Source organism: Salmo salar, chromosome ssa02 (genome assembly GCF_905237065.1).
Source record: "Salmo salar chromosome ssa02, Ssal_v3.1, whole genome shotgun sequence".
Taxonomy (NCBI): Eukaryota; Metazoa; Chordata; class Actinopteri; order Salmoniformes; family Salmonidae; genus Salmo; species Salmo salar.
This window is the reverse complement of record NC_059443.1, coordinates 60,349,803-60,376,503: the sequence shown is the minus strand read 5'-3', so window position 1 is coordinate 60,376,503 and position 26,701 is coordinate 60,349,803. Positions and strand designations below refer to the sequence as shown.

The following is a 26,701-nucleotide window of genomic DNA, read 5'->3' as shown; positions in this document are numbered from 1 at the left end:
ACGCAGGAGTGGCTACGGGACGTCTCTGAATGTCCTTGAGTGGCCCAGCCAGAGCCCGAACTTGAACCTGATCTAACATCTCTGGAGAGACCTGAAAATAGCTGTGCAGCGATGCTCCCCATCCAACCTGATAGAGCTTGAGAGGATCTGCAGAGAAGACTGTGATAAACTCCCCAAATACAGGTGTGCCAAGCCTGTAGCGTCATACCCAAGAAGACTCTGACCTGTAATCACTGCCAATGGTGCTTCAACAAAGTACTGAGCAAAGGGTCTGAATACTTATGTAAATGGGATATTTCAGTTGTTGTTGTTTTTTATACATTTGCAAAAATTACTAAAAACAAGATTTTACTTCATCATTATGGGATATTGTGTGTAGATTGATGAGGGAAAGAAACTAATTAATCAATTTTAGAATAAGGCTGTAACGTACTTTTTTGGGGGGAAAAGTCAAGGGGTCTGAATACTTTCCAATACCTCCGAACCTTGACCAGTTGTTATGCTGCATGGATATTTTATTTATAACCACACATTCTCTATAAAGAAAAGGGACCTCGCATGACATATGTAAAATATGCAAACCTTTTGTTTGAACCTTCATTCAAGAGTCTGCATTTGCACACTATTCTGATTCAGATGTGAAACCTAGGGAGTTTTATATTTGATATTCTTCCACACCATATTAATCATCATTTATGCAAGAGAGAAATCTGGTAATGTGCTGAATTGTAAGTAATGCTGGTGCAATTTTGGGGTCATGTTTTAAGTTCCCTCCTGCCGCCTTAATATTTTTTACTTTGACATTGTGCAAATGAGGATGCATGAATTTAAAAGTAAACAGTTAAATAGGAATAATTATTCTGACAATCCAGTCCATTATAAATAACTTTTCCATCCAAATTGAACTCCAAAGGCCTACCTAGTTGTTTGAAGTATTTGAAGGGGAGAGATATGGATGTATTTCTATTAGAACATGAATTAGGGCCAGAAGGTTTTCCAGGTCAGGTCACATGGTCAGGGAAAATTCCTGGTCCTAACTATTTCAATTAAAGCCAAAAGTTTTCCCTTGAGAAAGTGGCTTGACCAGGAAAACTCTAGGCTCTTTTATTCTATGTCAGGGGTTCAGGAAGAACTCCCAGCCCTTAACCTGATGCCTTGGAAAAACTCTGCCGTCTAGTTATAGCCTACGCAGGGCACATGATTGGCTTCATTCTGCCAGAATAATGGAAATTAAGATTTCTGGTTTCTTGCCGTGCTTGAGGCATCACTACAGACCCGAGTTCGATCCCGAGCTGTGTAACAGCCAGCTGTGTCCGAGAGAGCCATGAGGCGGATTTCTTTGTCCCGTCGCGCTCTAGCAACTCTTGTGGTGGGCCAGGCGCCTGCGACACATTGGTGTGGCTGGCTTCCGGGTAAAGCGTGCAGTGTGTCAAGAAGCAGTGCGGCTTCTTGGGTAGAAATTGGGTAGAAAAGGGGTAAAAAAAGAACAACAAAAATAAGTTCTGTGGTCTAAGAGATCCCTCAACTATGTTTGACCACACTCATACGTCTCCCTAATTAAACCCACAAACACTCAACCTAAACCTCCGACCACATCTTCAATTCAGGGAACCTACAATGTTTTCTCACGTTGCGTCACAACCGAACGAATTCTATGAAAGTGGGTAATGAAAAATCAATCATCCCAATATCTCTTTCAGTTCAAAACCTCTCTCTCTCTCTCTCTCTCTCTCTCTCTTTGAAGTGCACTTAGAAGCACACTAAGAGGCCTAATTAGTTCTGTCATATGATAATGATCCTATTTCACCTCCCCCTTTTCCAACCCAGAAAGCCAGCAGCTTGTTTTGTGGATTAATTATTGATTAATTGAATCACGAAAGAGGAAGTGGATTAAATAAATTGCTCCCTAGTGCTGATGCTAGGACTATCACACTTTTGTTGCCGAAAATTGTTCTCCTGTCCTGAGAGTCTTCAAAGCCTGTGCTCTAATTACAGGTTTCTAACACTTTCTTCCCCGCTGGCGGTGTTTGTACTGCATAGGCTAACAGCAGCTAACAGCTCAAGTGTTTGCTTGCCAAGGTGCTGATATCATTAAGGATGACTTTCCTAAGACAGGCCACTGAGCATTGCTTGGGAGAGAATAATGAGGCTATTGATTGTCCCTACGAGATATTTACCCAAGTCTACCTCCCAAACCACAAAGAGCATCGACAACAGCAGAGGACGTGAGAGGAGCAGTTTCCGCTGTATGCTAGCCAGGAGATCTTATTGTTATTTTCTCAATTGAAACGTCTGGAAATAGACATTTAAATTTCTTATGTGTCAATGTTCCTCTCTGACAATGAAGTATATATCTTTACATCATAAACAATGTCATGCATGTTCACTTGGGTGAAGGTTGCAACATGAGTAATGATTGATACAGTTATGAAGTTTTTTTGATTAATCCAAGCAGTTAATTCATGTGATGTGTACAGTAGCGTGGAAACATTTTACAATTGAACAAAAAGGGAATAGTCTGTGTCTTGGCTCAATGTGTTCCAGGTTACTACAGCAGGACAGGCCAGCTACTACGTATCCTACCAGAGGGACCCATTCCTCAAAATTAAACTGCCCAAATATTCTCTGCCTAAGGTAAGCAACATTCATTTTACAGTGATAAACACATGCCTACAGTGATACATACAGCAGAACAATTATTCAGATTGAATACTTTTTTTTCTTTCTTACTTTTTAACTGCGCATTGTTGGGAAGGGCTCGTAAGTAAGCATTTCACAATAAAGTCTACACCTGTGGTATACATAGAATGTGTCATATTCGTGTATGTTGGTGGCAGGGAAGTCAGGCGCAGGAGAAACCAAATAGTTTATTCTGGAGTATTTAATTTAAAAAAAAACTCCACAACCAAAGTACAAAATAAGATGGGTAACATAATACCCGTCGCACACCGATACAAAACACACGTAACATAACAAAAACAAAAACAATCACCGACAAGGACATGAGGGGAAACAGAGGGTTAAATACACAACATGTAATTAATGGGATTGGAAACAGGTGTGTAGGATAACAAGACAAGACCAATGGAAAATGAGAAACTGATCAATGATGGCTAGAAGGCCGGTGACGTCGACCGCCGAACACCACCCGAGCAAGGAGGGGCATTGACTTCGGCAGTGCCCCTCCTTTGTTTTCTCCCTTCAACAAAAGGATTTAGCTCTAGAAATATCTGTAGCATTACTACACAATGATGTGTAATCTCATAGTGTGCAGTCTCACTCTTCTATTGCAGCTGTTAAAAAACACTATATGTTGTGTAGAGAACATTGGCAGGTAAAGTGTTAAACATTCAATACGCACACCAGACCTGATCTTGTGACACCCAACACGTACTCGGCAGCTTGTTCCAACCCATAAGATCCATCATCTCTTCATAAATCCCCGAACCTCTCCAACCCCTCATCCTCTGTCACCAGGACCTCCACATCGTCAGCACAGACGAGCACCAGGTCTTCGCGGCAGTACAGGAGTGGAACCAGAATGACACGTACAACCTGTACCTCTCCGACACCCAGGGCATCCTCTTTACCCTGGCCATGGAGAACGTCAAGACCACCCGCGGCCTGGGGGGCAACCAGATGCTGGACCTGTATGAGGTAAGTGTCCACAGTGTGTTTGTGTATGTGTCTGGAGGGAGGGGTGCGCACATGTGTACTACTACCGGACTGGTTGTAGCCTTTTTAGTAGATCCCTATGTCATTAACATTCATTGCGGATCGTCCCCCTCCTTTTTTTCCTTCTTTCTCAGGATGAATCCCCAGTTTATCACCCAGACACTGGCAGGTGTGATGGAGGGAGGTAGAGGAGTGAGATATGGGTCTGATCTTCAAAGTCAGAAGTCATTAACAATGTTATTACTACTGCTGCTGTTCCTTCTAACATGTGTGTGATAATGGTTTACAAAAACAGAATTAGTATTAAAATGAATGGTCATACCCAGTGGGTAAAACTGGTTGAAGTTACGCCAATCCAGTTTTCCATTCAGTATGATGTTGTTTTAACTAGTTTAATTCTGGGTATGCATGCATGTGCTAATCACAAACTATTGTAAACTGAAGTTATGCTGTATGTATCGCTTTAAAGTTCTACTTTAATCTTTTTTTTTTAAGAGACAGACTATTGCTCTGAGATCTTCTGAAAAAGACTGTAGATATAACTCTGACCAAAGTACTTTGTAGGAGTCCCAAGTATTGTTTTAACAAACCCTGGAGTGTTGGGCTTCAGATGGCCAATGGCCTCAAAGACTAAGAGAGGAATCATTCACTAAGTACTTTGAGCTCAACAGGGAACAGAGAGACTGAGTGAAAGCAACAGGCTTTTACTCTTTTCCCTGGATTGTCAAATAATGAATTGCCTTATGTCAGTATTCTCTCACTTTCTCTTTCCCAGTCTTTCTCTCTCATAAATAAATTATATTATTCACTGGAATAAAACCATTTCCCCCCCAATTTAGACTAATTGGAGTAACTTGAGTGTCCGTTGAATTCAATCTGGACAATCTTCCCTTCAATCAAAAGGTTTTTCTCTAACTCCCAGTCAACATAGCCATTTAGTGTTAGGTTTTTCATTCAGTCCATCTCCCAGAGGTATGAACTTCAACACGGAATATTACAGAACATCCTAACTTGCCTAGGACAATTATTACTCAGTGGTAGGCCTACCTGATTCCCTACTTACTCAGAGCTATAAATAGCTTTTGAATGAGTGAGTGGTAGGAGGGAGGGAGGAAGAGATGGAGAGAGGTTTAGCTAGATGATTCAGGTAATGTAATGGTCATGATAATGATGCTCCTTTCTGTTAGCCTAGCTGTGTGTGTGTATTAGCTCTCCACCAACCCTCTTAACCCCTCCCCCCATTTCCCCCCTATTCGGAGCCTCTGATTCCATGATTCAGCAGGGGATCCATATTTCTAATAGATTGCGGAAAACTTAATTAATGCATATTGAAAGATTGTAAAAGGGAAGTGCATGTACTGAGGGAAGTCTGGTATCTCAGTGGTAATTTATCATACTAGTGCTACTGTGCTGAAAGTTGTTGTGTTGTTTGTTTTGTCTATGTAGATGGATCCACATGCATACATCAGTCTACAGCATGTTTAATATTACTAGAGTGCTGGGCGTTGTTGTTTTGCCTACGTAGATGTTTCCACACGCACACATACAGGTAACTGCCAAAATAAAGGAAACACCAACATAAAGTGTCTTACCACCACGAGCCAGAACAGCTTCAATGCGCCTTGGCATAAATTCTACAAGTGTCTGGAACTCTATTGGATGGAGGCGACCATTATTCCACAATAAATTCCATAATTTGGTGTTTTGTTGAGGGTGGTGGAAAACGCTGTCTCAGGCGCCGCTCCAGAATGTCCCATATGTGTTCAATTGCGTTGAGATCTGGTGACTGAGACGGCCATGGCATATGGTTTACATCATGTTCATGCTCATCAAACCATTCAGTGACCACTCATGTCCTGTGGACGGGGGCATTGTTATCCTGGAAGAGACCACTCCCATCAGGATAGATCTGCTAGGTTGAAGTTTATCCCTTAGAATGTCTGTGTTGGCATTTACCTTGTCCTCTAAGGGGTTGAGTGGACCTAAACCATTCCAGGAAAAATCACCCAACACCATAACAGAGCCACCAGAACCCTCATTTACTCAAGAGTTTCCTTTATTTTGTTACCTGTAGGTCCATATGTAATATTACTAGATGACAGCAACACATAGGTCTACACATATTACTAGATATCAGTCTTATAGTCAATGAGACGTTGATGCCAGCAATCATCATATTAGTGTACTGATGGCTATCATTATTAGTACTGTGAAAGTTTTAGTACCTAGTTAAAATATTAGCTTGGAGGAAGTGTACTGTGCTGTTGCCAGGGGCAAGGTGGACAGCAGTGTTTTTTTTTGACCTTGTACTCTACCTCGCCTGTTCTCCCACTGTGACATATCTTGACAGAGGTAATATCTTCATCAATACTGTAGTACCAGCCCACACTCCCCTGAAATTACACCTCTGACTACAAGTTGCGATTCCAGAGTGTAGATCTCAGTCCCTGTCCTTCACTACAGCAGGGACCCTGTCCTTTTCTACAGCAGGGAAGTAGGGACTGTGGGCGGAAGATGCGATAGAGGGATGGGTGTGGGGGGACGATAAATAATTACCGCTGTGATTGACACGTCTGGTCAGGGGAGGGAGGGGCCTCATCCCGCCTCATTAGCCATGTCCATCCCTGGGTGGCCGTTTTTCTATGACGATGTCAAACGTGACGCCTATTAGTGCCACTTATACTGATAAGGCGATACGACTGAGGGTCCTCAATGTCTGCTGCAGTATCTTATTTAAAGCACAGTCATCAGGTTTACCCCAATCACATTTCCATCCTGGATGGGCTATCGTAGGGAGACAGTTTGACTAAGGAGGCAAGGAGCCATGACTTCTCTCGCTTGCTCTCTCTCTCTCTCGCTCTCACTCTCTCTCTCTCTCTCTCTCTCTCTCTCACTTTGTGAGTGGGTGTCACGTGGATGTGACAGTTTATCAGTTTTAATGTCCAGCGTAGTAATGTTGTCACAACAGTGGTTGGGCAGTTGACGGGGATGCAATTAAAGGGAGATAATTAAAGGACAAGGAGACTGGTTTTGTGACCAGTCTGATGTCTGTCAGCATAGCCGCGGGAAGATGTTTGGGGTTGGGGGTGCTGAGAACTTTTTGATGACTGTGGGGTTGCGGGGATTATTTTTGCCTACGCTTCAGACAGCTATAGCAGCCCGCTAATACAGGACTAGTAAAGGCCCAGTGCACTACTTTTGTGAGAATAGAAAACAATATATGTAATTATAATTTGCCCGCGCTATAGACGGCTATATCGGTCTGCTAATACAGAACTACTAAAGGCTCAGTGCACTACTTTTGTGGAAAAATGTAATTTTATATATATACATTATATATACACTACCGGTCAAAAGTTTTAGAACATCCACTCATTCAAGGGTTTTTCTTTATTTTTACTATTTTCTACATTGTAGAATAATAGTGAAGACATCAAAACTATGAAATAGCATATATGGAATGCAGAGGATAATTTCACTAGAGTTACCAGCCTCAGAAATTGCAGCCCAAATAAATGCTTCAGAGTTCAAGTAACAGACATATCTCAACATCTACAGTTCAGAGGAGACTATGTGAATCAGGCCTTCATGGTTGAGTTGCTGCAAAGAAACCACTACTAAAGGACACAACTAAGAAGAAGAGGCCAAGAAACACGAGCAATGAACATTAGACCAGTTGAAATTTGTCCTTTGGTCTGGAGTCCAAATTGGAGATTTTTGGTTCCAACCGCCGTGTCTTTGTGAGAAGCGGTGTGGGTGAACGGATGATCTCCGCATGTGTATTTCCATCCATTAAGCATGGAGGAGGAGGTGTTATGGTGACACTGTCTGTGATTTATTTAGAATTCAAGGCTCACTTAACCAGCATCGCAAACACAGCATTCTGCAGCAATACACCATCCTATCTGGTTTGGGCTTTTTAGTTTTCTTTTTTATTTCACCTTTATTTGGCCAGGTAGGCCAGTTGAGAACAAGTTTTCAATTACAACTGCAACCTGGCCAAGATAAAGAAAAGCATTGTGACACAAACAACACAGAGTTACACATGGGATAAACAAACGTACAGTAAATAAGACAATAGAAAAATCTATATACAGTGTGTGCAAATGTAGTGAGATTAGGGAGGTAAGGCAATAAATAGGCCATAGTGGTGAAATAATTACAATTTAGTAGGCTTAGTGGGACAATCATTTGTTTTTCAACAGGACAATGACCCAACACACCTCCAGGCTGTGTAAGGGCTATTCTTTACCAAGAAGGAGTGTGATGAGTGCACAATCCCCCGACCTCAACCAAATTGAGATGGTTTGGGATGAGTCAGACTGCAGAGTAAAGAAAAAGCAGCCATTGTTGTGGAAAATTGCAAGATTATGTCATAATGCTTGTATTGCATAATATGTTTATTCGATATACGTGTCTATTAGAATGTATTTCTAATAGACTCTAGTGTTGGCAGTTGCATTTCTTCCCTCAGCTGGGGCTCAGTCACTTGGGGCCCAGAGAGGGGAGAGGTCAGGCTTGTCTTTCACATATCCCTGGTGCTATGCAGAATATCAGAAAGGGAAGAGGACAGGCTGGAACATTGTCTTCATATGTGAATGTATCTGTTAAACCATGTGAAGGGATGGCGTGATTAATGAGGAACCAATTACTTGTCTCCACAATGTCTGTGCGCAAGTCACTCCCTCCTTTGGCATTGGGGGAATGTGTATGCCAGTGTCTGGAACCATTGTATGTCCTCTCTGATGTTGGACTTATCCTGGGATAGTGTATGACCTAGAGGCTCACTCCCCTCAGTGAGCTTGTCCAGGAGTGGGGTCAAGGGGGGGGGTTACTTGTGATGGGAGTATCTAGAGTTGACAATTAATTTATGCCATTGGATGAGATGGTGTTTTTGTGCTATGAAGTACCAGGAATGGGATTAGAACCTCGTCTTAGGTACCAACCTGAACGATAATTTATAGCAAATGCTATCTGGCTATGGGATACTCCTCTCTCAAGTAAAAGTCTTTCTTTGTGAACTGTTCCTAAGATCTGTGGTTCGTCATGTAGGTTGAGAGGGGTGTATCTTGGCTATAAAAGATCTTTGTACTTTTGTGTTGTCACTTTCAATGGCGCATCATTTAAAGTCAAGTGCTATTGCAAAGCTCTTATTATTAAAGATGTAGTTTAAGTATAACTCTGACTGGTGTGTGAAGTTTGTAACTCTCCTCATTTGGTAATGCAGAAATTAGCCACCACACCATCAAGTGCTCAGCATATGTGGGAACTCCTTCAAGACTGTTGGAAAAGCATTCCAGGTGAAGCTGGTAGAGAGAATACCAAGCTTGTGCAAAGCTGTCAACAAGGCAAAGGGTGGCTATTTGAAGAATATATTTTATTTGTTTAACACTTTTTTGGTTACTACATGATTCCATATGTGTTATTTCATAGTTTTGATGTCTTGAAAACCCTTGAATGAGTAGGTGTTCTCAAACTTTTGCCCGGTAGTAGATATATTTGTATTAATATAAAAAATAAAAAAAATTCAGAGGGTGTTGCAGCATCCTCAGCACCCCTACTTCCTGTGGCTATGTCTGTCAGGGGGCATTTTGGGTACTGTTTAGTGCTTGAAAAAGAAATTTAAAAAACGATGTAATCTGTTTTGGTGGTTGGATTGGCTAGTTTTAGTGTCTGTTTTAGAATTTCTTCTCTATTTATCCCTAGGTAGCAGGTATCAAAGGCATGCTGATCGCAAACAGGAGGCTGGACAACCAGGTGAAGACCTACATCACCTACAACAAGGGCCGTGATTGGAGGTTACTGCAGGCCCCGGCGACAGACCTGGCTGGCAACGACATCCACTGTATACTGGTGAGTTATACTGAAGCTAACAGGGAAGGCTCATCGCTGTGGTAATCATACATGATCTAAGACTGGCTGAACTCTTTGAGGTGCTTCCCTAGACCCAGATTAAGTCTAGTCTAGGAGTTAAAAAAAACATGCTCTATAGATAATCTCCATTGAAAGTTTATTTTAATCCAGGAATATGTGTTCAGTTCCCTTCAAGTTATGTACATCAATGATAACAGTCACACACTCAAGGGAGTTTACATACTCATCTTAGTGGTTGGGGAATTACTTTACGTAACCACATTTAAGATATGATATCAAGACAAACTGTGTACACACTCCTTGTTATTTACAGTTATTATTAATTTAGGTGCCCTATCTTTCCTCGTGAGGCGACTGTAAAGGATGACTATGTAGAGAAATAATTTTGAGACATTAGCAGTAAGAGTTCATACTGTTTATTAAAAGCCTAGGGAGACAATTGTGGGGGCTGCACGCCGTGCGCTGAGTGGGCTACAGGTTGAATACGATTGTGCATTTATGTAACATTTTATTTACAGATTCTATTTGATTACCCTTGTTAAATCCTGTTTCCGTTGGTGTCCTTACAGCAATGTCATACTATGAATTGGCAAAGATGAAAGAGCACATTCTTTGGGGGGGGGTCTCTGTGAACAGATATCATTTACTTGTCAGCTCACCCCTGAGACTTTTTAAATTATTATCATTTTTTTATTTACCCTTTATTTAACTAGGCTAGGTCAGTTAAGAACAAATTATTATTTACAATGGCGGGGGCTGGGAAAATATATATATGATAAAAAAATAGGACAAAACACACATCGCGACAAGAGACACAACACTACATAAAGAGAGACCTAAGACAACATTATAGCATGGCAGCAACACATGACAACACAGGATGGTAGCAACACAACATGACAACAACATGGTAGCAACACAACATGGCAGCAGCACTACATGGTTGCAGCACAAAACATGGTACAAACATTATTGGGCACAGACAACAGCATAAAGGGCAAGAAGGTAGAGAACAATACATCACGCAAAGCAGCCACAACTGTCAGTAAGTGTCCATGATTGAGTATTTGAATGAAGAGATTAAGATAAAACTGTCCAGTTTGCGTGTTTGTTGCAGCTCGTTCCAGTCGCTAGCTGCAGCGAACTGAAAAGACAAGCAACCCAGGGATATGTGTGCTTTGGGGACCTTTAACAGAATGTGACTGGCAGAACGGGTGTTGTATGTGGAGGTTGAGGGCTGCAGTAAATATTTCAGATAGGGGGGAGTGAGGTCTAAGAGGGTTTTATAAATAAGCATCAATCAGTAGGTCTTGTGACGGGTATACAGAGATGACCAGTTTACAGAGAAGTATAGAGTGCAGTGCTGTGTCCTATAAGGAGCATTGGTGGCAAATCTGATGGCCGAATGGTAAAGAACATCTTGCCGCTCGAGAGCACCCTTACCTGCCGATCTATAAATTACATCCCTGTAATCTATCATGGGTAGGGTGGTCATCTGAATCACAGTTAGTTTGCAGCTGGGGTGAAAGAGGAACGATTACGATAGAGGAAACCAAGTCTAGATTTAACTAGCCTGCAGCTTTGATATGTGCTGAGAGAAAGACCAGTCTCGCCCTACTCCCAAGTACTTGTATGAGGTGATTACCTCAAGCTCTAAACCCTCTGAGGTAGTAATCACACCTGTGGGGAGAGGGGCATCCTTCTTACCAAACCACATGACCTTTGTTTTGGAAGTGTTCAGAACAAGGTTAAGGTTAGAGAAAGCTTGTTGGACACTAAGAAAGCTTTCCTGTAGAGTGTTTCACACAAAATCCAGGGAAGGATCAGCTAAGTATAAGACTGTATCATCTGCATATAAATGGATGAGAGAGCTTTCTACTGCCTGAGCTATGTTGTTATTGTAAATTGAGAAGAGCGTGGGGCCTAGGATCGATCCTTGGGGTACTCCCTTGGTGACAGGCAGTGGCTGAGACAGCAGATGTTTTGACTGTATACACTGCACTCTTTGAGAGAGATAGTTAGCAAACCAGGCCAAAGACCCTCAGAGACACCAATATTCCTTAGCCCACCCACAAGAATGGAAGGGTCTACCGTATTAAAAGCTTTGGCCAAGTCAATAAAAATAGCAGCACAGCATTGCTTAGAATCAACGGCAATAGTGACACCAAAGAGGACCTTTAAGGTTGTAGTGACACATCCACAACCTGAGCAGAAACCAGATTGCATATCTGGGAGAATACTATAGACATCAAGAAAGCCAGTCAGTTGATTATTGACAAGTTTTAACAAGACTTTTGATAAACAGGGCAAAATAGAAAAAAGTTTATAACAGTTAGGATCAGCTTGATCTCCCCCTTTAATTAAAGGATGCACCGTGGCTGCCTTCTAAGCAATGGGAACCTCCCCAGAGAGGAGAGATGGTTAAAAAGGACAGAGATGGGCTTGGCGATGATAGGTACAGCAACCTTAAAAACAGAAAGGGTCTAAACCATCTCACCCAGATGATTTTTTGGGGACAAGTTTAACCTCTTACATCTAGACGTTCCGCTAGCGGAACACCTGCTCCAATATCCAATGATAGGCGTGGCGCGAATTACAAATTCCTCAAAAATACAAAAACTTCCATTTTTCAAACATATGACTATTTTACAACATTTTAAAGACAAGACTCTCCTTTATCTAACCACACTGTCCGATTTCAAAAAGGCTTTACAGCGAAAGCAAAACATTAGATTATGTCAGCAGAGTACCCAGCCAGAAATAATCAGACACCCATTTTTCAAGCTAGCATATAATGTCACAAAAAACAAAACCACAGCTAAATGCAGCACTAACCTTTGATGATCTTCATCAGATGACAACCCTAGGACATTATGTTATACAATACATGCATGTTTTGTTCAATCAAGTTCATATTTATATCAAAAACCAGCTTTTTACATTAGCATGTGACGTTCAGAACTAGCATTCCCACCGAACACTTCCGGTGAATTTACTAAATTACTCACGATAAACATTCACAAAAAACATAACAATTATTTTAAGAATTATAGATACAGAACTCCTTTGTGCAATCGAGGTGTCCGATTTTAAAATAGCTTTTCGGTGAAAGCACATTTTGCAATATTCTGAGTACATAGCCCGGCATCACGGGCTAGCTATTTAGACACCCAGCAAGTTTAGCCTTCACCAAAGTCAGATTTACTATTAGAAAAGTTTGATTAACTTTGGTGTTCTTCGTCAGAATGCACTCCCAGGACTACTACTTCAATAACAAATGTTGGTTTGGTTCAAAATAATCCATTGTTATATCCAAATAGCGGCATTTTGTTCGTGCGTTCAAGACACTATCCGAAGTGTAAATAAGGGTCACGCACATGACGCATTTCGTGACAAAAAAATTCTAAATATTCCATTACCGTACTTCGAAGCATGTCAACCGCTGTTTAACCTCTCTAGGCTAGGCGGGACGAATTCGTCCCACCTACGTAACAGCCACTGCTATCCTGTGGCGCGATTTTCAAAACCTTAAAAATCCTATTACTTCAATTTCTCAAACATATGACTATTTTACAGCCATTTAAAGACAAGACTCTCGTTAATCTAACCACACTGTCCGATTTCAAAAAGGCTTTACAACGAAAGCAAAACATTAGATTATGTCAGCAGAGTACCAAGCCAGAAATAATCAGACACCCATTTTTCAAGCCAGCATATAATGTCACCAAAACCCAGAAGACAGCTAAATGCAGCACTCACCTTTGATGATCTTCATCAGATGACAACCCTAGGACATTATGTTATACAATACATGCATGTTTTGTTCAATCAAGTTCATATTTATATCAAAAACCAGCTTTTTACATTAGCATGTGACGTTCAGAACTAGCATACCCCCCCGCAAACTTCCGGGGAATTCGCTAACATTTGACTAAATTACTCACGATAAACGTTCACAAAAAGCATAACAATTATTTTAAGAATTATAGATACAGACCTCCTCTATGCACTCGATATGTCCGATTTTAAAATAGCTTTTTTGGTGAAAGCACATTTTGCAATATTCTAAGTACATAGCCCAGGCATCACGGGCTCGCTATTTAGACACCCGGCAAGTTTAGCACTCACCATAATCATATTTAATATTATAAAAGTTTGATTACCTTTTGTTGTCTTCGTCAGAATATACACCCAGGACTGCTACTTCAATAACAAATGTTGGTTTGGTCCAAAATAATCCATCGTTATATCCGAATAGCGGCGTTTTGTTCGATGCGTTCCAGACACTATCCGAAATAGTAAAGAAGTGTCGCGCATGGCGCAATTCGTGACAATAAAATTCTAAGTATTCCATTACCGTACTTCGAAGCATGTCAACCGCTGTTTAAAATCAATTTTTACGACATTTTTCTCGTAGAAAAGCGATAATATTCCGACAGGGAATCTCCTTTTCGGCAAACAGAGGAAAAAATCCCAAAGGCGGGGGCGGTCGGGGTCACGCGCATAAGCCAGTGTCCCTTGATCGGCCACTTGAGAAAGGCGATAATGTGTTTCAGCCTGGGGCTGGAATGACGACATTCTGTTTTTTCCCGGGCTCTGAGAGCCTATGGAAGACGTGGGAAGTGTCACGTTAGAGCAGAGATCCTTAGTAAATGATAGAGATGGAAAACAAGTTCAAGAAATGGTCAGACAGGCCACTTCCTGTAAAGGAATCTCTCAGGTTTTGACCTGCCATTTGAGTTCTGTTATACTCACAGACACCATTCAAACAGTTTTAGAAAGTTTAGGGTGTTTTCTATCCATATGTAATAAGTATATGCATATTCTAGTTACTGGGTAGGAGTGGTAACCAGATTAAATCGGGTATGTTTTTTATCCAGCCGTGTCAATACTGCCCCCTAGCCCTAACAGGTTAAAATAAATTTTTATGCCATTTTTCTCGTAAAAAAGCGATAATATTCCGACCGGGAGCGGTGGTTTTCGTTCAAAGATAAAGCATGGAGTCCACTCGTGCACGAGCCTGAGTCTCACAGTACTGTGACCAGCCACTATCCAAACGCGCTACTTTTTTTCAGCCAGAGCCTGCAAAGCCACAATTCAGCTTTTTGCCGCCTTCTGAGAGCCCATGGGAGCCGTAGGAAGTGTCACGTAACAGCAGAGATCCCCTGTAATGGATAGAGATAATCAAGAAGGCCAAGAAATTGTCAGACAGGGCACTTCCTGCATGGAATCTTCTCAGGTTTTGGCCTGCCAAATGAGTTCTGTTATACTCACAGACACCATTCAAACAGTTTTAGAAACTTTGGAGTGTTTTCTATCCAAAGCTAATAATTACATGCATATTCTAGTTTCTGGGCAGGAGTAATAATCAGATTAAATCGGGTACGTTTTTTATCCGGCCGTGAAAATACTGCCCCCTAGCCATAACAGGTTAACCATATCTCAGTAATGACAACACATCTGGATTGGAGCTGTGAACCCACACTTTCAATTGATCCATTTTAGCTAATAAGCCTCTAGTGTTAATGTGCAGAAAACACAGGCTTTTATGAGAGCAGAAATCAGTGAAGCAGATATCAGAGCACAAGTCAGAATTGAGGCTAGCAACAGTACATGGGCCAGGGTGTACATGCACGTTTCCAGATATCATCAGCAGTAATACAATCAAGGCACGTCAGAGGACAGGGAGAGCTCTGCAGTGTTTATTTATAACATTTGAATGTGCATTAGATGGTAACAAGATCATATTGTACAGCAATTTCAATCATATAACATGAATACAAAGCCGGTGAGAGGTGGTCAGAATAGGATGGGAGGCCAAAAGTCTGTGTAAACACTAGACAGTCAGAGTCCCGAGTGTGGGAACAAACACAGTCTGTCTCACAGTTGGGCTAACAAGAAAGTTCATAGTCAATAAAGCATGCAGGAGTCATGAGGCAAATAGCAAAACAGCAAAATGCACAAGAAAAAAATCGAACGACTTGGGGCTAGCCATTGTAAGTTCAGAGTCACTCGCCCCAACAGTGCGTGTGTGGTGGGGGTACCTGTACCAGACAGGGGAGACAGGCCAGGGCAGACAGTAAACAGATTGCCAGGTAGAATCCAAGCAGCAGTATAGCAGGCAATGGGAGTAGGTGTCACACCCACTTGGGAGAATATTTTACTTCTGGAGGAGCATTTCTTGTAGAAAATGCTAGTGGATGGTCTCTGAACAGCGGGAGGGGGCTTCAAAGGCCTCTGGATTTGGGTGGGGTGGACTGTGAGACTCCTGCCATTGTTTGGGCTCGAATGCTTCGACACCTCTCACTTCACACCTCTGTGCTAATTGAAGTTGTATCTGGTCTGTCTCAGTCCCAGGGAGGATGGTGTCCTCAGGTCTCTGCTGTTTGTTTGCCAGGGCACTCTCTGTATAGCTTGGAAAAATGAACCCTTGGTCGTAGTAATCCTTCCAGGATATTTGGTCCAAAATTAGGTTCTAGGTTTGGAGTTTTGAATCTGGAGTGAAGGTTATGCTGTGGAGGGCAGCATCCTGTATATGTCCCTGACAAAAAAATCAAAGTTTGTCTAAGTCCAAATCTACCTTTTTGTAAAAGAACATGTTTAAAAATGTGAGAGCTCACATGCAGCTGTGTCTCCCTGTCTCTCCTTCTCTCCCTTGACTTGATGATTTTATGTAAAGACCCTCCGTGTATTAATGACTGATAACAACAATTAAGACAAACTATGGAGAGGCAGCATGTTTTGTTTTGTTCACAAAATATAGTTTTTTGTATAGTTAACTGCCTATGTTAGCATTGTTATTAGCATTTGGTGTAAATGTAAGTCACTGGAAGACTTCAGAATCAAAAGGATGCTATTAGGCATTATCTTCAGGCTTTCTGAGATGAAAGCTTAATAAAGAGAGCATGGCAGTTTTTCTGTTCCTTATCTCAAGGACCTTTTCTTGAATTCAAAAGCATATGCTTTGTGCGCTTTTAAAGGTCATTTAAAGGACCTTTAGTGTTCTATGTAACATTGGGGATTTGATTGACCAGTGTATAAGTGTATAATGGCTTCGTCAAATATAATGGACTGTCTGTCATTTCTCAGCCCTTCTGTTCGCTCCATCTCCAACTGCAGACGTCTGAAAACCCCTACCTGTCAGGCAGCATATCAACCAAGGCCTCAGCACCGGGAATCATAGTGGCCACAGGTGAGAGAATACAGAATGAACAATTCATAGATAAGATTAGATTAGATTACCTTATTGTCCACTTACGTGAAAATTCATTTGGCTGAATAGAAAGACATCTATTCAATTTAGGCAACGGTACAAAAGAAGAATAGCTGTCTATCTTTTCCAGGTCAGTACTGAAATTCCATTTGATTGTGAATAATATGATGATTATCCAATCCCTAACATTACTGATAGGGATCTGCAAGTCCAGCTATAAACAACTCATCTTCAACTGTGTGGGAAAATATTGTATCTTAGCAACAACAACAAAAATGGCCTTCATCCATGAATCTGCTATCTTGATCTCTGTCCTCGAACAATATTTACTCTGTCACCAAAACAATAGTTTGTCCCATCCTCCGATCCTCTAATCTCTTACTGGATCTGTGAAATCCCTAAACCGCTATGAGCCTGTATAAATGTTCTGAATCTAGCCGGAGACACACTATAGCACTTCTAATGTTGTCCTTACTCACAGACATTTTGGTGATGCAAAGTCACTCTGTTTATTTAAGTGGGCCAGTGCAGACTGAGGGCACATGACACAGCAGATTATGTTTGTGTGTGAGTGTGTGTTCGGGTATCTCTACACAACACTCTGCTTCGGCCCAGTTCATCACTCGTCCCTGCGCATGCACACACACACACACACACACACACACACACACACACACACACACACACACACACACACACACACACACACACACACACACACACACACACACACACACACACACACACACACACACACACACACACAAGTCAGCTGGTGCAGAGATCAGGTGGTGACCCTGAAACACGATGCAGCTCAAAACTCACACCTGACACTGAACAGTGGTTGGAGGATATCACAAGGCATCAACAAAGTGGAGAGATATGCTCAGAGAGGAAAATGTTACATCATTGCTGAAGAAAAACAGAGCAATATCAAATCAAATCAAAGTTTATTTGTCACATGTGCCGAATACAACAGGTGTAGAACTTAGGGTGAAATGCTTACTTACAGGCACTAACCAACAGTGCAATTTCAACAACAAAAAAGATATGAGGTGAACAATAGGTAAGTAAAAAATAAAAACAACTGTAAAAAGACAGTGAAAAACAATAGTTGCGAGGCTATATACAGTAGCGAGGCTATAACAGTAGCGAGGTTATATACAGGCACCGGTTAGTCAGGCTAATTGAGGTAGTATGTACATGAATGTATGGTTAAAGTGACTATGCATATATGATAAACAGAGAGTAGCAGCAGTGTAAAAGAGGGTTTGGAGGGGCACACAATGCAAATTGTCCGGGTAGTCATTTGATTACCTGTTCAGGAGTCTTATGGCTTGGGGGTAAAAACTGTTGAGAAGCCTTTTGTCCTAGGTTGTTATTCTGACACCACCCGGCCAAGTCTCTGACCTCCCCCCTATAGGCTGTCTCGCCGATGTCGGTGATCAGGCCTAACATGGTGTGTCGTCTGAAAACTTAATGATGGTGTTGGAGTCGTGCCTGGCCATGCAGTCGTGGGTGAACAGGGAGTACAGGAGGGGACTGAGCACGTACCCCTGAGGGGCACCAGTGTTGAGGATCAGCGTGGCAGATGTGTTGCTACCAACCCTCACTACTTGGGGGTGGCCCGTCAGAGGGAGGTGTTTAGTCCCAGGATCCTTAGCTTAGTGATGAGCTTTGAAAGTACAATGATGTTGAACGCTGAGCTGTAGTCAATGAATAGCATTCTCATGTAGGTGTTCCTTATGTCCAGGTGGGAAAGGGCAGTGTGGAGTGCAATAGAGATTGCATCATCTGTTGATCTTTTTGGGCGGTATGCAAATTGGAGTGGGTCTAGGTTTTCTGGGATAATGGTGTTGATGTGAGCCATTACCAGCCTTTCAAAGCACTTTGTGGTTACGGACATGAGGGCTACGGGTCTGTAGTTATTTAGGCAAGTTGCCTTCGTGTTCTTGGGCACAGGGACTATGGTGGTCTGCTTTAACCTCTCTGGGCTAGGTGGCACCAAATCGTCCCACCTACGTAACAGCCAGTTGAATCCTGTGTCGCGATTTTCAAATACCTTAGAAATGCTATTACTTCAATTTCTCAAACATATGACTATTTTACAGCTATTTAAAGACAAGACTCTCGTTAATCTAACCACACTATCCGATTTCAAAAAGGCTTTACAACGAAAGCAAAACATTAGATTATGTCAGCAGAGTACCCAGCCAGAAATAATCAGACACCCATTTTTCAAGCTAGCATATAATGTCACATAAACCCAAACCACAGCTAAATGTAGCACTAACCTTTGATGATCTTCATCAGATGACAACCCTAGGACATTATGTTATACAATACATGCATGTTTTGTTCAATCAAGTTCATATTTATATCAAAAACCCGCTTTTTACATTAGCATGTGACGTTCAGAACTAGCATACCCCCCCGCAAACTTCCGGGGAATTTACTAACAATTTACTAAATTACTCACGATAAACGTTCACAAAAAGCATAACAATTATTTTAAGAATTATAGATACAGAACTCCTCTATGCACTCGATATGTCCGATTTTAAAATAGCTTTTTGGTGAAAGCACATTTTGCAATATTCTAAGTACATAGCCCAGCCATCACGGGCTAGCTATTTAGACACCCAGCAAGTTCAGCCTTCACCAAAACCAGATTTACTATTACAAAAGTTTGATTACCTTTGATGTTCTTCGTCAGAATGCACTCCCAGCACTTCTACTTCAATTACAAATGTTGGTTTGGTCCCAAATAATCCATCGTTATATCCAAACAGCGGCGTTTTGTTCGTGCGTTCAAGAAACTATCCGAAATGGTAAATCAGGGTTACGAGCATGGCGCATTTCGTGACAAAAAAATTCTAAATATTCCATTACCGTACTTCGAAGCATGTCAACCGCTGTTTAAAATCAATTTTTATGCAATTTATCTCGTAAAAAAGCGATAATATTCCGACCGGGAATCTGCGTTTCGGTAAATAGAGGAAAAAAAAGAAAGACGGGGGCGACCAGTGCACGCGCCTAAGCCCACTGTCCCCTGATCGGCCACTTGACAAAGGCGATAATGTGTTACAGCCTGGGGCTGGAATGACGACATTCAGCTTTTTCCCAGGCTCTGAGAGCCTATGGGAGCCGTGGGAAGTGTCACGTTACCGCAGAGATCCTTTGTTTTGGAAAGAGATGTCAAAGAAAGCCAATAAATGGTCAGACAGGCCACTTCCTGTAAAGGAATCTCTCAGGTTTTTGCCTGCCATATGAGTTCTGTTATACTCTCAGACACCATTCAAACAGTTTTAGAAACTTTAGGGTGTTTTCTATCCATATCTGATAAGTATATGCATATTCTAGTTACTGGGTAGGAGTAGTAACCAGATTAAATTGGGTACGTTTTTTATCCGGCCGTGTAAATACTGCCCCCTAGCCCTAAGAGGTTAAACATGTTGGTATTACAGACTCAATTGGTCAGCACATCCAAGATGGCATAGCAGTCAGACGTCCTTTGTCCTCGTCATGTCGTGTCCCGTGTATATATATATATATATATATATATATATATATATATATATATATATATATATATATATTTACACATTTTCTTTGCATATCTTTTTATATATATTTTTTTATTCTAAAAACTCAACTTCAAAACACTCTCCTGCAACCCTCCTCACCAATTGTTAAAAAAAAAGTATTATTCACCTCAAATCTGAAATCCACAACAGAAGCTTTCCAGTTCACTGGCTAATGTTAGTATTCAGCTAACCACGGTTGGCGGTCATCAGCTATCCTTTAGCTCGAAAAGCTATCACCAGTTTTTGTAGAGCGCGACTCAGACCAGAGCATACCGGACCTATTTTTCTCCATATCCCCGGATTTCTACCGCAAGCTCTGGACATTTACACCTGGATCTTGCAGCTAGCTAGCTGCTATCCAAGTGACTATTGGCTAACGTCGGTCCCGGAGCAAACATCAATTATTCCGGAGCTAGCCAGTTGAAGAGTTCCATCAGACACTCCTGGGCTACAATCACATATCCGGACCCGTTTTACTGCCGATGCGGAGCCCCAACGGGCCTTCACAACTGGACTACCGACGTTATCTGCCTGAGGGAGTTATCCAACTGGCCCCTCCGTCGCGACGTAACCTGAACGCCCATCTGCGGCCCGCTAATCATTAGCTGTCTTATCGGCTGCTATCTGAATAGGTCTATCGGACAATTATCTTGGGCCACTATAACTATAACTATTTTGCCAATTGGATTTGTCCCCTCTACTACACGGAACCCCACTTATCTACCGACGGAAACGCACGAGGTGGCTAAAAACAGACCATCTTCTGCCAGCTTGCTACCCATGGCCCGGCTAGCTGTCTGAATCGCCGTGACCCCAACCAACCTCACTACTCACTGGACCCTAAAGATCACTCGGCTAAGCATGCCTCTCCTTAATGTCAATATGCCTTGTCCATTGCTGTTCTGGTTCGTGTTTATTGGCTTATTTCACTGAATAGCCTCTAGCCCTGCTCATTATACCTTATTCAACCTTTCAGTTCCACCACCCACACATGCGATGACATCACCTGGTTTCAATGATGTTTCTAGAGACAATATCTCTCTCATCATCACTCAATGCCTAGGTTTACCTCCACTGTATTCACATCCTACCATACCTTTGTGTGTACATTATACCCTGACGCTATTTTATCGCCCTCAGAAACCTGCTCCTTTTACTCTCTGTTCCGGACGTCCTAGACGACCAATTCTCATAGCTTTTAGCCGTACCCTTATCCTACTCCTCCTCCGTTCATCTGGCGATGTAGAGGTGAATCCAGGCCCTGCAGTGCCTAGCTCCACTCCTATTCCCCAGGCACTCTCTTTTGATGACTTCTGTAACCGTAATAGCTAGCCTTGGTTTCATGCATGTTAACATTAGAAGCCTCCTCCCTAAGTTTGTTTTATTCACTGCTTTAGCACACTCTGCCAACCCGGAAGTCCTAGCCATGTCTGAATCCTGGCTTAGGAAGACCACCAAAAACTCTGAAATCTCCATCCCTAACTACAACATTTTCAGATAAGATAGAACGGCCAAAAGGGGCGGTGTTGCAATCTACTGCAGAGATAGCCTGCAGAGTTCTGTCCTACTATCCAGGTCTGTGCCCAAACAATTTGAACTTCTACTTTTAAAAAACTACCTCTCTAAAAACAAGTCTCTCACTGTTGCCGCCTGCTATAGACCACCCTCTGCCCCCAGCTGTTCTCTGGACACCATATGTAAACTGATTGCCCCCCATCTATCTTCAGAGCTCGTGCTGCTAGGTGACCGAAACTGGGACATGCTTAACACCCCAGCCATCCTACAATCTAAGCTTGATGCCCTCAATCTCACACAAATGATCAATTAACCTACCAGGTACCACCCCAAAGCCGTAAACACGGGCACCCTCATAGATATCATCCTACCCAACTTGCCCTCTAAATACACCTCTGCTGTTTTCAACCAAGATCTCAGCGATCACTGCCTCATTGCCTGCATCCGTAATGGGTCAGAGGTCAAAGGACCTCCACTCATCACTGTCAAATGCTCCTTGAAACACTTCAGTGAGCAGTCCTTTCTAATCGACCTGGCCCGGGTATCCTGGAAGGATATTGACCTCATCCCGTCAGTAGAGGATGCCTGGTTATTTCTTTTAACCTCTATGGGCTAGGCGGGACGAATTCGTCCCACCTACGTAACAGCCACTTGAAGCCTGTGGCGCGATTTTCAAAACCTTAAAAATCCTATTACTTCAATTTCTCAAACATATGACTATTTTACAGCTATTTAAAGATAAGAATCTCGTTAATCTAACCACACTGTACGATTTCAAAAAGGCTTTACAACGAAAGCAAAACATTAGAGTATGTCAGCAGAGTACCAAGCCAGAAATAATCAGACACCCATTTTTCAAGCTAGCATATAATGTCACAAAAACCCAGAAGACAGCTAAATGAAGCACTAACCTTTGACGATCTTCATCAGATGACAACCCTTGGACATTATGTTATACAATGCATGCATGTTTAGTTCTATCAAGTTCATATTTATATCAAAAACCAGCTTTTTACATTATGGCATGTGACGTTCAGAACTAGCATACCCCCGCAAACTTCCGGTGAATTTACTAAATTACACGATAAACGTTCACAAAAAGCATAACAATTATTTTAAGAATTATAGAGTACAGACCTCTCTATGCACTCGATATGTCCGATTTTAAAATAGCTTTTTGGTGAAAGCACATTTTGCAATATTCTAAGTACATAGCCCAGTCATCACGGGCTAGCTATTTAGACACCCGGCAAGTTTAGCACTCACCATAATCATATTTACTATTATAAAAGTTTGATTACCTTTTGTTGTCTTCGTCAGAATGCACTCCCAGGACTGCTACTTCAATAACAAATGTTGGTTTGGTCCAAAATAATCCATCGTTATATCCGAATAGCGGCGTTTTGTTCGTGCGTTCCAGACACTATCCGAAATGGTAAAGAAGGGTCGTGCGCATGGCGCAATTCGTGACAAAAAAATTCTAAATATTCCATTACCGTACTTCGAAGCATGTCAACCGCTGTTTAAAATCAATTTTTATGCCATTTTTCTCGTAGAAAAGCGATAATATTCCGACCGGGAATCTCCTTTTCGGCAAACAGAGGAAAAAAATCACAAAGACGGGGGGGTCAGGTCACGCGCCTAAGCCCAGAGTCCCTTGATCGGCCACTTGAGAAAGGCGATAATGTGTTTCAGCCTGGGGCTGGGATGACGACATTCAGGTTTTTCCCGGGCTCTGAGCGCCTATGGACGACGTAGGAAGTGTCACGTTAGAGCAGAGATCCTTAGTAAAAGATAGAGATGGCAAAGAAGTTCCAGAAATGGTCAGACAGGCCACTTCCTGTAAAGGATTCTCTCAGGTTTTGACCTGCCATTTGAGTTCTGTTATACTCACAGACACCATTCAAACAGTTTTAGAAACTTTAGGGTGTTTTCTATCCATATGTAATAAGTATATGCATATTCTAGTTACTGGGTAGGAGTGGTAACCAGATTAAATCGGGTATGTTTTTTATCCAGCCGTGTCAATACTGCCCCCTAGCCCTAACAGGTTAAATGCCTTCCTCACCATCTTAAATAAGCATGCCCCATTCAAGAAATTTAGAACCAGGAACAGATATAGCCCTTGGTTTTCTCCAGACCTGACTGCCCTTAACCGACACAAAAACATCCTGTGGCGTTCTGCATTAGCATCGAACAGCAACTTTTCAGGGAAGTTAGAAACCAATATACACAGGCAGTTAGCAAAGCCAAAGCTAACACAAACTCAAAAAGGTTCTGGGACACTGTAAAGTCCATGGAGAATAAGAGCACCTCATCCCAGCTGCCCACTGCACTGAGGATAGGAAACTCTGTCACGACCGATAAATCCACTATAATTGAGAATTTCAAGAAGCATTTTTCTACGGTGGCCATGCTTTCCACCAGGCTACCCCTACCCTGGTCAACAGCACTGCACCCCCCACAGCAACTCGCCCAAGCCTTCCCCATTTCTCCTTCTCCCAAATCCAGTCAGCTGATGTTCTGAAAGAGCTGCAAAATCTGGACCCCTACAAATCAGCCGGGCTAGACAATCTGGACCCTTTCTTTCTAAAATGATCTGCCGAAATTGTTGCAACCCCTATTACTAGCCTGTTCAACCTATCTTTCGTGTCGTCTGAGATTCCCAAAGATTGGAAAGCAGCAGCGGTCATCACCCTCTTCAAAGGGGGGGAAACTCTTGACCCAAACTGCTACAGACCTATATCTATCCTACCCTGCCTTTCTAAGGTCTTCGAAAGCCAAGTCAACAAACAGATTACCGACCATTTCAAATCCCACCGCACCTTCTCCGCTATGCAATCTGGTTTCAGAGCTGGTCATGGGTGCACCTCAGCCACGCTCAAGGTCCTAAACGATATCTTAACCTCCATCGATAAGAAACAATACTGTTCAGCCGTATTCATTGACCTGGCCAAGGCTTTCGACTCTGTCAATCACCACATCCTCATCAGCAGACTCAATAGTCTTGGTTTCTCAAATGATTGCCTCACCTGTTTTACCAACTACTTCTCTGATAGAGTTCAGTATGTCAAATCGGAGGGCCTGTTGTCCGGACCTCTGGCAGTCTCTATGGGGGTGCCACAGGGTTCAATTCTTGGGCCGACTCTTTTCTCTGTATACATCAATGATGTCGCTCTTGCTGCTGGTAAGTCTCTGATCCACCTCTACGCAGACGACACCATTCTGTATACTTCTGGCCCTTCTTTGGACACTGTTAACAACCCTCCAGACGAGCTTCAATGACAAACAACTCTCCTTCCATGGCCTCCAACTGCTCTTAAATACAAGTAAAACTAAATGCATGCTCTTCAACCGATCGCTGCCTTTACCTGCCCGCCGGTCCAGCATCACTACTCTGGACGGTTCTGACTTAGAATATGTGGACAACTACAAATGCCTAGGTGTCTGGTTAGACTGTAAACTCTCCTTCCAGACTCACATCAAACATCTCCAATCCAAAGTTAAATCTAGAATTGGCTTCCTATTTCACAACAAACCATCCTTCACTCATGCTGCCAAAGATACCCTCGTAAAACTCACCATCCTACCGATACTCGACTTCGGCGATGTCATTTACAAAATAGCCTCCAATACCCTACTCAATAAATTGGATGCACTCTATCACAGTGCCATCCGTTTTGTCACCAAAGCCCCATATACTACCCACCACTGCGACCTGTACGCTCTCGTTGGCTGGCCCTCGCTTCATACTTGTCGCCAAACCCACTGGCTCCAGGTCATCTACAAGACCCTGCTAGGTAAAGTCCCCCCTTATATCAGCTCGCTGGTCACCATAGCAAAACCCACCTGTAGCACGCGCTCCAGCAGGTATATCTCACTGGTCTTCCCCAAAGCCAAATCCTCCTTCGGCCGCCTCTCCTTCCAGTTCTCTGCTGCCAATGACTGGAACGAACTACAAAAATCACTGAAACTGGAAACACTTATCTCCCTCACTAGCTTTAAGCACCAGCTGTCAGAGCAGCTCACAGATTACTGCACCTGTTCATAGCCCATCTATAATTTAGCCCAAACAACTACCTCTTCCCCTACTTTATATATTTATTTTGCTCGTCTGCACCCCATTATTTCTATTTCTACTTTGCACTTTCTTCCACTGCAAATCTACCATTCCAGTGTTTTACTTGCTATATTGTATGTACTTCGCCACCATGGCCTTTTTTTGCCTTTACCTCCCTTATCTCACCTCATTTGTTCACATTGTATATAGACTTATTTTTCTACTGTATTATTGACTGTATGTTTGTTTTACTCCATGTGTAACTCTGTGTTGTTGTATGTGTCAAACTGCTTTGCTTTATCTTGGCCAGGTCGCAGTTGTAAATGACAACTTGTTCGCAACTTGCCTACCTGGTTAAATAAAGGTGAAATAAAAATAATTAAATAAAAAACATGCTCGGAGCACACGTCCTGGTAATCCATTTGGCCCCGCAGCCTTGTGAATGTTGACCTGTTTAAAGGTCTGACTCACGTCGGCTACGGAGAGCGTGATCTCTCAGTCGTCCAGAACAGCTGATGCTCTCATGCATGCCTCAGTGTTGCTTGCCTCGAAGCGAGCATAGAAGTGATTTAGCTCATCTGGTAGGCTCTTGTCACTGGGCTGCTTCCCTTTGTAGTCTGTAATAGTTTGCAAGCCCTGCCACATAAGACGAGCGTCGGAGCAGGTGTAGTACGATTCAATCTTAGCCCTGAATTGATGCTTTTCCTGTTTGATGGTTCGTCGGAGGGCATAGCAGGATTTCTTATAAGCTTCCAGGTTAGAGTCCCGCACCTTGAA

The 26,701-nt window shown here is 42.4% G+C and overlaps 1 protein-coding gene across 2 annotated transcripts in view; it reads left to right on the top strand.

The window, feature by feature from the left end:
* LOC106586800 (VPS10 domain-containing receptor SorCS3) overlaps positions 1-26,701 on the top strand; it is a 207,559-nt gene that overhangs the window by 153,242 nt on the left and 27,616 nt on the right. For both annotated transcript variants that reach the window (XM_014174471.2, XM_014174489.2), the window contains exons 8-11: positions 2,545-2,634; positions 3,478-3,657; positions 9,382-9,528; positions 16,639-16,741. In XM_014174471.2, coding sequence (XP_014029946.1) covers positions 2,545-2,634; positions 3,478-3,657; positions 9,382-9,528; positions 16,639-16,741 — 520 coding nt within the window. The remainder of the gene's footprint in view (positions 1-2,544; positions 2,635-3,477; positions 3,658-9,381; positions 9,529-16,638; positions 16,742-26,701) is intronic.